This window comes from Haplochromis burtoni, unplaced genomic scaffold (assembly GCF_018398535.1).
Source record: "Haplochromis burtoni strain Fernald_Lab_line unplaced genomic scaffold, NCSU_Asbu1 Contig_67, whole genome shotgun sequence".
Classification (NCBI taxonomy): Eukaryota; Metazoa; Chordata; class Actinopteri; order Cichliformes; family Cichlidae; genus Haplochromis; species Haplochromis burtoni.
The window spans coordinates 874,885-885,487 of record NW_024582428.1 but is presented as its reverse complement, the minus strand read 5'-3'; the positions used below and the strand labels follow the sequence as shown (position 1 = coordinate 885,487).

Genomic DNA, 10,603 nt, shown 5'->3' with positions numbered 1-10,603 from the left:
TATATATATATATATATATATATGTGTATATATAACTTCAATACAACTACAGAAATACATCACAGCATCTTCTTACTCAGTTTAATAATTGTTCTTGGCACAAACGATCCCTTCCTACACCTTTTTGCTAGGTAGAGGCATGCAATCATGTTGTCCTAAGGGCATTAATTAACGGACAGCAACAACAGACCGGGCTTTTCCTTAAGACAGCCTGATGATACAGCTTCATCATTTTTTTTCCCTCCAGTTCTTACAACCCTGTTCAGTTTGCCCCTGATTACCACATTGAGATATTGGATATAAGGACACTTTCAATCAAGCTAACAAACTCTTTCCAAAAACATTGTGGCTAACGCCAAAGCCTCTTAACACCCTGATCTCTGATTAGCTTTCTTGTAAATGGAATCAATATATGTTTCCAGATTTAAAGCGAATAACAACTTGCACAGACTGACAAGGAAGTGAAACACCTTTTACGGGGCCTGGGTCATTCAAGACATGCTGTTTCGACAACATTAATCAACAAATGAGCCTTACACAATTCTTCCAGCCTGCGTACCTCAGCAACCTAGCCTAGTAAAAACAATAAAACCTACAAGTGCAGATATAGGTCACATTTTTTTTGGCAGGCTCTCATTTTTTCCACATTCCTTCAAAGGCATGTTTGAGTTGGTTTCGGGATTAAAGGACTCATTTTGGGTAAGTTCAGTACCTGTCGGTGATGGTTAAACGTAGAGGTGACGTATACTCTCCACACAGAGTGGAGCAGAGCACAGTCACCACATGGGAAACATTCAAAAACTCAAATGCTATATGTATGACAAATATGACAAATGCTCATCTAAACAAGTCATCTCATCCACTTCAAACCTGCCAAATTTGAAGTGGATCAGATCAAGTGTAGTCGAAGCAGGCAAAGAACCAACAAAAAGGCAGATTTTTAAAAATATGTATTAAAAAGCTGAGCAGAAATTTGTAGTAAAAATCTGTCTGTCTGTTCTTTGTTTCAGAATAAGGACGTTATCCTTCTGCCATCCCATTCTGCCTTATCACGCATTTCATAACGCCCACGCAGGATCTGTTTTTTTAAAGTCTAGCACAACCTGTCTTCCTCTCCCAGAGGGGAAATCCCAACAAACGAGGGCTGTTACAGGGGAGTGGTTTGCTCCAACAACAAATTAAAGTCATCCAGAGCTTGAGCTTTCAGTTATATGCAGGTGTTCAGTAACAAAACACAGGTCTTCATCCTGCAGATGCGCAGAACTTGACAGGTAAGCCTCTGGAACCTAAGAGGAAGTTTTCTGTTTAATGTAGTAACAGGACATATTTAACAATAATCTGCTTTAATTGAAGAGTACTTAGTTCAAATTTGCACTGCGTTTGGGACTGAGTGGTGTTAAAAGGCAGCATTGTTCATAAGTTTGCTTATGTATTCAAACTGTAAAGTTCATTTGCATATAAACTGATCGCCGCTAATCTTTTATGTTTCTAAATAGGCTTAAATCCAACTGCTTTTAGAGCCTTTTTTCTTACTTTAATACTTTAATGTACTTTATTTGCATATAAATTTGTTTTCAGTGTTTTAATTTCGACTTTCACCTTGAGCTGCAAACATAAACTAGTAGAATTTAGGTGGCTTTAGTTGGAATAAATGTTTTGCAGTTATGCATAAAGTAAAACCTTTATTTTGAAATGCTTAACAGACACACCTCAGTAACCCTGTGTAGGAGGAAACCAGTTGCGGGGCATTTTGTGCTGCAGTTGTTCCTTGTTTCTGATCCTGCGTTTACAAGCAGAAAGGTGAGCCACCTGTACATGTTTCACTATCACACACCTGCTGTTTGTTTTTCATAAAATTTATAGTAATAGGCAGTTTACCCTCCAGGTTGTGTGTGTGGAGGGAGCAGCAGAGAAAACTGACAGAGAACGCTAGCTGAGAATCAGTGAATGACTCCGTAAACATGCTGGATTCTAGAGGGATTGAAATCTCAGGAGGCCAGACTCTGCTGGCCTCTCACTTCGGCTCGAGTTTCAGAGGTGAGTTTGTGTAATTTCAGTAAACTGATAACACATTCACTGCTCTAAAAAGTCTGAAACTCTAACCTCACACATTGTTTTGCCTCCAAACACCTTATTCCACCTGTTTTATTTTTCGAGATTCATAGAACGAGGAAGTCAGACAGACTTGGGAATGTTAAATTAGTCGCACTGTTGACTTTGTGTGCCAGGCCTAAAGCACACCACATGACTAAATGCTTACCTAATCAACCGAGAGCTTTTATTGATAAATGAACTTTACCCCCTTACTGCATGCACTGTTTCCTATTTTTCACTGAAGAATAAATACCTGATGCTTTATGCGGTGGCACATATTTACAGTGCGTGAAAGACACAGTGTGTCTTTCATGTCCAGGCTAGTAAAACTTCTAATTTCCCTACAGGGTGCTCATTCATCGATGTGAAGCCGCCACCGGTGAGAACTGTGAAGCAAATGCTAATGATGAAACGTAAAAATCTACAGGTATGGCCCTGAGTGCAAGTAGACCAGTAAAGTACAGAAAATAGAACATATAGAAGGCTTCATCTGAACTCTTTATAAAGGTGCACATGAGCGTGTAAAGTCTTGAGTTATGGCAGTGCTTTGAGTTCCTCCAGTATGAGGAAGAATTGGCAAAATTCAGAGCCAAGTACAAGTTGTTGAGAAAAGTCTGCATGTAAAGGCAGCCCAAATGAGTGTGTTTATTATGAATAATAACAACCCATAATAAGCCAGTTATTAATATTCCTAGTAAAAGTTGACATTGATCCTCTTGTATTAACAGAACTGCTCACAGGACAACTACAATTTGGAGCATAAACGCATGTCTCCAAAATACGAAACTTCTCCCACTGGTGTGAATCATCATCAGTTAAGCCCTCCAGTGCCTGTCAGTCAAAATACCACCACCCTGTTTCCAACTGCTGCTCCTGAAAATGCTCCAATGAAACAAGAGTTTCTCGTAAATCAACAAATGCAGCACAGCTTCGAGTATCCACCCCTGCACAAACAAAGGACCCCGTCTCCTGAAGGCAGGATGACCTTGTTTCAATGGCAAATACAGCAGGAGGCACGCAAAGTTGAAGGAATTTCCCTAGAGCAGCTGTCCATGCAGGACTCAGATGGTGACACGTATGTATACATGAACGAAAGCATTACCCTGACCAGTGGTTAGTTGAATAAAGATCAGTGTCATAGAATTAGGTGAGAAGATTAAATAGTAAACTAAAAAGTAGAGATACAATTGTATGGGCAGACAGAGCTAGGTCAAAGTAAAAAGCTACATGGGTGAAACTACTAAAAGTCAAGGCTGATTAGCTGTAACAGGTTAAAGTAACAGAACAGTGGAAGGCTAAATAGCACCCCCCCAGCAAATGTATAGCTAAATGGTTAAAAGCTAAAAGGTTCCAATATCTACAGTTATCCGGTAAAGTGACAAAAATATGAAAATAAGCTAATGGATCATTGATTTTTAAACAGTTAGATAAACATATTGGGTGAAGAGTTTACAAAGACAAAAGCAAACAATTGAAACGGATCAAAATATTCAAATGGTTGGGGAAAAGATGATTAAATGGTTATAATATGCAAAGGTAATGGATAACAGGTTGGAGTGGTTGGAAAACAGGTAGAGAAGTCACACGAACACTAGGTGAAAGTTATTGTTTTTAGGGTAAACAATTAAGCAAAAAAAAAAAAAAAAACGCAGACAAAGGTGGAAATCATTGAGGAGCAAATGGAAAATAGCTCTAACAGGCCTACTTGGCTAAAAGTGCAGAATAATTATTAGAAATCACACAAATGTACAGTAAGCCTGACCCAAATACTATGAACAGCATTTCTGTGGATTTCTGCTGCAGCTGACCTTTTTACTCCTTCCACCAGATTCCTTCACATAGCAGTAGCAAAAGGTCTGCGTGCTCTGGCTTACGTGCTCTCTGCAAAAATGGCTGGAACTTGCTTTCTGGACATTAAAGAACACAATGGGCAGGTAAAGACATTCAGTGGCTTGTGATTTATGGTGGTTTTCATACATCAAGACACATTAACCTGTAAGCTGTGTTTCCACAGAGCCCTCTCCAGATCGCGGCTACCACCAATCAGTACTTAATTCTCCAAGACCTCATGGCTCACGGAGCTCAGGTCAACACGAGAGACTGCTGGGGCCGTGCTCCTTTGCATGTGTGTGCTGAGAAAGGCCACTATCTCACTCTGGGGGTAAGAAATCACTATCAGTATTTACCTACCTACCTGCATATGTATATATAGATTAAATGCTGATTAAAAGTTAAAGCATAAACTTAAAGTTGACCTCTTTAGGCTTCAAATATTCACTAATTTAATCTAAATCATTCCATTGCTAAGCAGTGCAAGATTATACTGTCTAGCAACTTTTCAGAGTATTGCTTTGGATCAACACGAAATTTTTAAGTTAGCTTTAAAAATTCTCAAACTTTAATTGCTGCTATCAAATACAAAGTGGCTATACAGTGTAGACATTTACCTAACAAGCGAAATTCCCTGCACTAATCCCTTTGGGATTGCATCAGAACGGCATCTGGTGTTCTTGTTGACGCAAAATAAGAAAAATATTTGTGGTTGTTTCTATAGCAACAACAGGCTTAAACACACAAGTTTAAGATGTAAAAAAGGTGATTGTTCAGAGTATAGTATTCCCATGATACAACAGTAGGACAAAGTAACAGATACTGTTGTATCTCCTAGCGAGATGGGAGTGGCACACCTGTCTCACTATTGCCCCAATCCAGGGCGTGAAGCTCTGCTGGCAAATGACACCTTGTGAGTAAAGGAGCCACGCCCATGGAAAACGGCATTAGGTGATACCTGGGGATTGAGAAAGGCTGGCTAAACTCCAAACGCAGGATTCATTTCTTTTGTAAAACATAATTCAGCTTTCATAATAAAGTCTGAAGATTTTCACTGAAACCACACCAAGTCGTATAGATGACGACAGTCTTGCCACGTTTAAGCATCACAGGGCCAGAATTGGGACAGCTTTCCTCAATGGAGTGCTTACAAGTAGGGGAAACAGAACTTTCTGATTCTGAGCAGCAAAACCAGAGGGTTTAGTGTCAAAGAACTAATCAAATGTCATAACCTAAACAGGAGACAGATATCGGTGTAGGTCAGTAATCCAGTGGTCATTGTAGGCGCTGAAACTGGCAACTAGACATACTTCAGTTTTCAAAGCTGATCGGAGTCCCATATTTTTTAACCCCTAGTATGGTTACTACCGTAGAGTGTGTCCTGAGAATTGCTGACCCATCCCATTCATTGTTAAGAGTTAACAAGAGTTCTGCCATAAAGACAATATTTGACGTCCTCCCCTGTACCCCTATTGACGAGTTCTGACACTTCAGTATATATCATTAAATTCAAGGGTTACTCCTAGTAAGGTTTCTAGAGGGTAAAGAGTTAAGGCTGCATGATAACAAACCCACTAAAGGTTTAACCGAAGAAGGCTCTTGGATGACAGGTCTTCAAAAACAAGAAATTGAGTAAGTCTTTAAGTCTTGTCTTGAAGACTATAAAAAAAGAGGCCTTCATCTCAAGCCCTTAAGACAACAGAGATACACAACTCATCTTGTTAATGTATAACATGCGTATTGCTGAGAGTTAATGTGAAACACGTTGCCTGCTTCCTCAAATGTACCAGAGACCTTTGTCTTATCACATGGCGCCAAAATTAATAATAAACCCGGACTCTGATCCACTTCCCCTGCAACTGTGACAAATGTAGGCCAAATAACGTTTTGTCAGAATAGAATTTAGTGTTGCAGTCATGCTTTTTTTTTTTTTTAGTTGTATTAAGAATATTTTCTTAGTCTCACTCATATTTCCGCAGGGCATCTGGAAGGCCTTAAAAGGAAATGGGGAACTGATCGATGTAGAAATGTTCAGTTACGATGGTGAGTGTGTTTTTGTGTGACTGAAAACTTTAGGATGCTTAAATGCCTTTTTTGTGATTAAATTCTGTAATTTGTTTCTGTGTCTGGAAGGCTTGACTGCTCTTCATTTGGCCGTCTTGTCTCACAACAATGTTGTGAAGGATCTGAGGAACCTGGAAAATCCCTGCACATTCATGACCGCGGAGCTGGGGCAGCGAAAGCGCTTGTACTTTGAATGTATCAAGATTCTGCTGAACATGGGCGCCTCCTGTGGGACAAAGGTAAGTATTACCACTTCAGGGGAACATTTAGCTGGCTTGGTCCTGCTCCACACCAAACTGCTCGGGTTTTCCCCGTCTCTTGTGGTTTGGTTTAAGATACAGTGATCTAAATTTCCAATCTGGTTTTCATTTGGTTTATTTTTAATCTCTCCAGGATCTGAAAAGTGGGCGGACTTCTCTCCATATGGCTTCTGAGGAGGCAAATGTGGAGCTGCTGAAGATTTTTCTTGACCAACCAACAATGCTGTCCATTGTAAATGTTAAGGTATGCCTACTGTTTCATGACAAAGAATATGTTTAGGGTGGATTGCTGCCTTTTACAAGAAACCAGAGAGAAAGTTTCCCAGCTGTCACAGCTCCAAACTGCGCCCATAAAAACTACACAAACAGTAACATGTGGTGTCTTGTCCACTCCTTTCAGACGTTCAGTGGAAACACGGCACTGCACATCGTCAGCTCTCTGACCAATCACAAAACTCAAGCCGAAGCGGTGAAGCTGCTTATGAGAAAGGGAGCCGATCCTGGGATTAGGAACTTAGAAAATGAGCTGCCGTCTCAGCTGGTACCTGAAGGTCCTGCTGGGGAAAAGGTAAGGGTGTCACTTCACATACATGCTGGAGGAATTGCAGATGGCACTGTTTACTGACTGAAATCAAAATCAAATTTTTTTCCTGCAGGTGCGACAGATCCTGAAAGGAAAACATGTTAATGCTTAAATAAAGCTGAAGAACACTGTCAGTCAGACAGTTGAGTATGATAAATATGATTTGCCAAACAAGGCAGATGGTGGTTGTTTCAGTGAAACATGTCGAGTTGTTCATTACGGTGTAATGCTTACAAAAAAAAAGAAAAAAAATTGTACTTATGTAAAATTTTTGTTACTTTTATCAAGTAGGGTCAGTGTGATTATTCTTTACAGGTTTTAAGAGTTTGGAAAGGAATCTTGGGGTTGTTTTTTTTAATTTTTGAATATTTTAGCACCAAGTGAAATCCTTTTGTTAATGCAGTGGAAAATATTTACCCATCTCATCAAGAGATAGTACTTTGAAAGGTATCAAATGATTTCTTTTTCCCCCCGGCATATTGGGCCAAAATGTAACAACTGGTGCATCCCTCATCAAATCTACACTTAATTTTCTAAACTTAAATCTTTGTAAGAGTTCTGATCTTAAATATCTAGGTAATGTTTTGATAATGATATGCAAAATGTGGGAAAAAAAAATCATTGAACCAACTTTTTTCTAACTATGCAATTACACTGTGTTGTTTTTGTCTTCATGACTGTGTGTTATTGTAAAGGTAACTATTGTGATGTGTGAATTGTCTTGTTTTACATTTTTAGTTAAGCTTCAACTTTATGGTTGTAAATAGGAGGGGTGATACAGAATTCTGGGACTCTGCCTCATATACATATAAAAAAAATCAAACAGGCATGATTTAAATTTGGGCAATCACCTGTTAATGTCTTATGTGCATCTCCAACACATTGTGGAAAACCTCCAACTCCAATTTTGGAGAAATGGACGAAGTCACCTGGAGGAATATTTGACTAATATGGTGCCGAATCCCAGAATTTTTACTACAATTTCTAATTTTCTAAACATTTTTTTAATGTTACTGCATGTGATTTGCATTTTCTCAGTACTTAAAAGTAATGAAGTACACAAAACATTTTAGGATTTGTTGCTGTTAATGATGAAATGTCAGAAATCATGTACAGAGGGGAAGGTGGTGGTTACAATCTGTCCAAGGACTGATTTTCTTCAAACAATGATGTAATCACTGTCAAATATAAATATAGAAAAAAAAAAAAAAACAAGCTGGACAACAATAAAGTCTCTTAGTCTTGGCAATTTGGCTCTAAGATCCTCTTTGTCCTTCAAACTAGTTGACCCTGGAGTTTAAGCATGCTTCGGCTGAATTTATTTCTTCTTCTTCTCCTGTGTGGTGGTGAACCACTGGTCCAGCAGCTTCTTACTATAGTAGATCTGCCAGCCGTGAACCTGCACGGCGATGACGATCACCAGGTACATGACTGACACGGCGCTGAAGCCGAAAATGAAACGGTATGCTTTGCCGTGGCGATAGAGCTGCTGAGCCACGGGGAACATCTCCATGCTGCCGTAGATCAGTGGCGCCACGCAAAAGAGCCCGGCGCTGATCATGGAGATGACCAGGTAGCTGATGTTGTTACGGGGCAGTGCCAAGAAGCTGAAGACTGTGGGTATTATGCTCAGTAAGTAGGGGTACTCCCACTGGTATGGAGAGGCCACCACCTTGTGGGACACCAGGTTCAGCTGGCTTACCGTCACCTGAGAAAGAAATGAAAACACACTCAACTTTTACAGAACGTAAAACATGCTTCTGCACAAGAATGCTTACCTGAGCTGCCATCAACACCCAGATCAGCAGATGGACAATGTTGAGCTTACGGATTTCAGACTTCAAGGAAACACTGTGAACATAAAAGAAAGACCAATCAGATGTTAGATTTTAAACGACTCAAAATTTAGTGGATCAAAGTCTCCTAAATACAGAAACCTTTGCATAGCAACAAATCACTCACTCAGAAGAATCTCTTAGATATAAATTACTATATACTTATTTAAGCAGGCCGATGCTTCTGATGTCTCAGAAACAGTACTTCTCAAAAGGCTGTATTTGCTTTGGCTTGTCCATCCAGAAGGAGTATGAGCTTACGCAACTGCAAGAGGCCTGTGGGTCCATGATTCAAAAGAATCACGACTTCTCCTGCAGCATTACTCAGAATTTATTCAAGCTTACAATGATCACCTTGACCGACATTGTGCTCAAAGTCATATTTGTTGTTTTACAAATAATAACTTGTGAAACGAGATGAGATAATGACCACATCCCGTCCCAGGTCAGACAGGTTGTGCAGCGTAACTTTTCCTTTAAATGTTGATCACTAATACATACAACCACTGCAGAATCATCAGTATCTCTGTACGAGGCATGACCTGGACTTTTCCTGAAAGTTTGACGTGTATGAGCTGAACAGGAATGGAGGCAGCAGAGTCCCCATTGGAGCTTCTGCACATCACCAAATTAGATGAGGCACCACCCTAATTAGATATACTACCTTACAGACTGGCTGCAGTAAGTAGTCCATGAGATGCTGGACATGTTGACATGTTCCTGTAGCATCTGTCTCAGTAGCTCTTGAGAATAGTCTCTCCAGCTGATAGTTGTGACGCCAAATGAGATACTACTGACATTCTGGTTTTAGAACAGCTGTACTGCTCTTTTTAGCTTTTCAAATTAGTAGTTTAATACTTAAGAACAGTGAAGCTTGTTTTATTATTTGATTTGAATGATCAGGACTGTACACTGATGAAAGAAAGCCTTGAATGAACTGAGGTATACATTTTTATACTGTCATCTATATCAGTTTAGTTAACAGGGCCCTAGTTAACACTTAGCAGCTTTTAAACTAATTAAAACTAAAGTGATTCCAGATAAACACTACTAATGTTTAATTACTTGGGCACTTAAGTTAAAATATTAAAAAAATAAAATAAATATAATTCCTTAAGAGTTGAATTTGGGGATTATTGCTCATTTAATGACAAATAAATGAACCTCATCTGGTAGTGAGAGGCGACCCGCTCCCGGTGCTGGTAGTCACTGCCATCTGTGCCCGCTGCTCTTGGACCCGCCCGAGAAGCCATGATGGATATCTGAAGGCAAAACATGTCAGGTTTAACATCATCTAATGTCTAATTACACATCAGTAAGCCAGTCATTTCCAGCAATGAGCTGACTGCTCAGTCAGTCATGCAATACCGTTACTCTTATATTTTACACTTTAAAAGCTTCACGTTTGCGTTTGTAGAAGTGACAAAGCTCTAAAATGAGGGTGGAAGGGGACTTTGCTCTTATTAAATCACGGCATACAGGTGTTTAATTCATTAGTTATCTGCTAATGCTGCTAATGTGGCACGGGGAGCGTTTAAGAGTACGCTCCTGTTTCCCACTCTGCACGTCAGCTTAAATGTTTCAGAAGATACTTCGTTTTTACTTCAGCTGCCATGACTTATGTCGATAAGTTGAGTTACAAATTGTTTGGGAATGGCTAGGCTAGCAAGCTAATGCCTGTGAGTGATTCACTGCTACTGTAAGTCAAACAAAAGTAGTGTTAGCGAGAGATAAATACGAGTCAGACCACCGGCAATGGCATTATGTCGTCTGTTGAGACATCTGATATATACAACGGCACTTACCTTTTATTTTCTTCTACAGAATAAAAGCATTTAACCGTTAAAAACCTGGTTAACAACGGCTACAGAGCAGCTAGCTGGCCAGCTTCATACAAGGAAAGAGGGATGACAGACAGAATGTATGACGTGTCAAAC

The 10,603-nt window shown here is 39.7% G+C and overlaps 2 protein-coding genes across 5 annotated transcripts; one reads left to right on the top strand and one right to left on the bottom strand.

The window, feature by feature from the left end:
• The first annotated feature begins 56 nt into the window (after window positions 1-56).
• On the top strand, window positions 57-8,696 carry nfkbiz (nuclear factor of kappa light polypeptide gene enhancer in B-cells inhibitor, zeta). Of its 3 annotated transcripts, XM_005937325.3 has the most exons (12): window positions 58-1,271; window positions 1,704-1,800; window positions 1,886-2,037; window positions 2,442-2,521; window positions 2,823-3,169; window positions 3,923-4,028; window positions 4,109-4,255; window positions 5,904-5,967; window positions 6,058-6,227; window positions 6,382-6,492; window positions 6,649-6,816; window positions 6,905-8,696. In XM_005937325.3, the coding sequence occupies exons 3-12, from the start codon at window positions 1,962-1,964 to the stop codon at window positions 6,941-6,943; spliced, it is 1,308 nt and encodes a 435-aa protein (XP_005937387.1). In that variant the 5' UTR covers window positions 58-1,271; window positions 1,704-1,800; window positions 1,886-1,961; the 3' UTR covers window positions 6,944-8,696. The 3 variants fall into 3 exon arrangements, with proteins under 3 accessions (XP_014193916.1, XP_005937387.1, XP_042077376.1); XM_014338430.2 differs by having other exon boundaries at window positions 57-1,271; window positions 6,649-8,696; XM_042221442.1 differs by lacking the exon at window positions 58-1,271 and having other exon boundaries at window positions 1,278-1,800; window positions 6,649-8,696.
• On the bottom strand, window positions 8,033-10,599 carry LOC102307576 (protein jagunal homolog 1-B). 2 transcript variants are annotated; one of them, XM_005937326.3, is made up of 4 exons: window positions 10,472-10,599; window positions 9,831-9,928; window positions 8,610-8,682; window positions 8,033-8,566 (listed from the first exon to the last, which is right to left on the bottom strand). In XM_005937326.3, exons 2-4 carry the CDS (start codon window positions 9,917-9,919, stop codon window positions 8,150-8,152), a joined length of 579 nt encoding a protein of 192 aa, XP_005937388.1. In that variant the 5' UTR covers window positions 9,920-9,928; window positions 10,472-10,599; the 3' UTR covers window positions 8,033-8,149. The 2 variants fall into 2 exon arrangements, with proteins under 2 accessions (XP_005937388.1, XP_005937389.1); XM_005937327.2 differs by having other exon boundaries at window positions 8,033-8,539; window positions 10,472-10,596.
• Window positions 10,600-10,603: the final 4 nt, after the last annotated feature.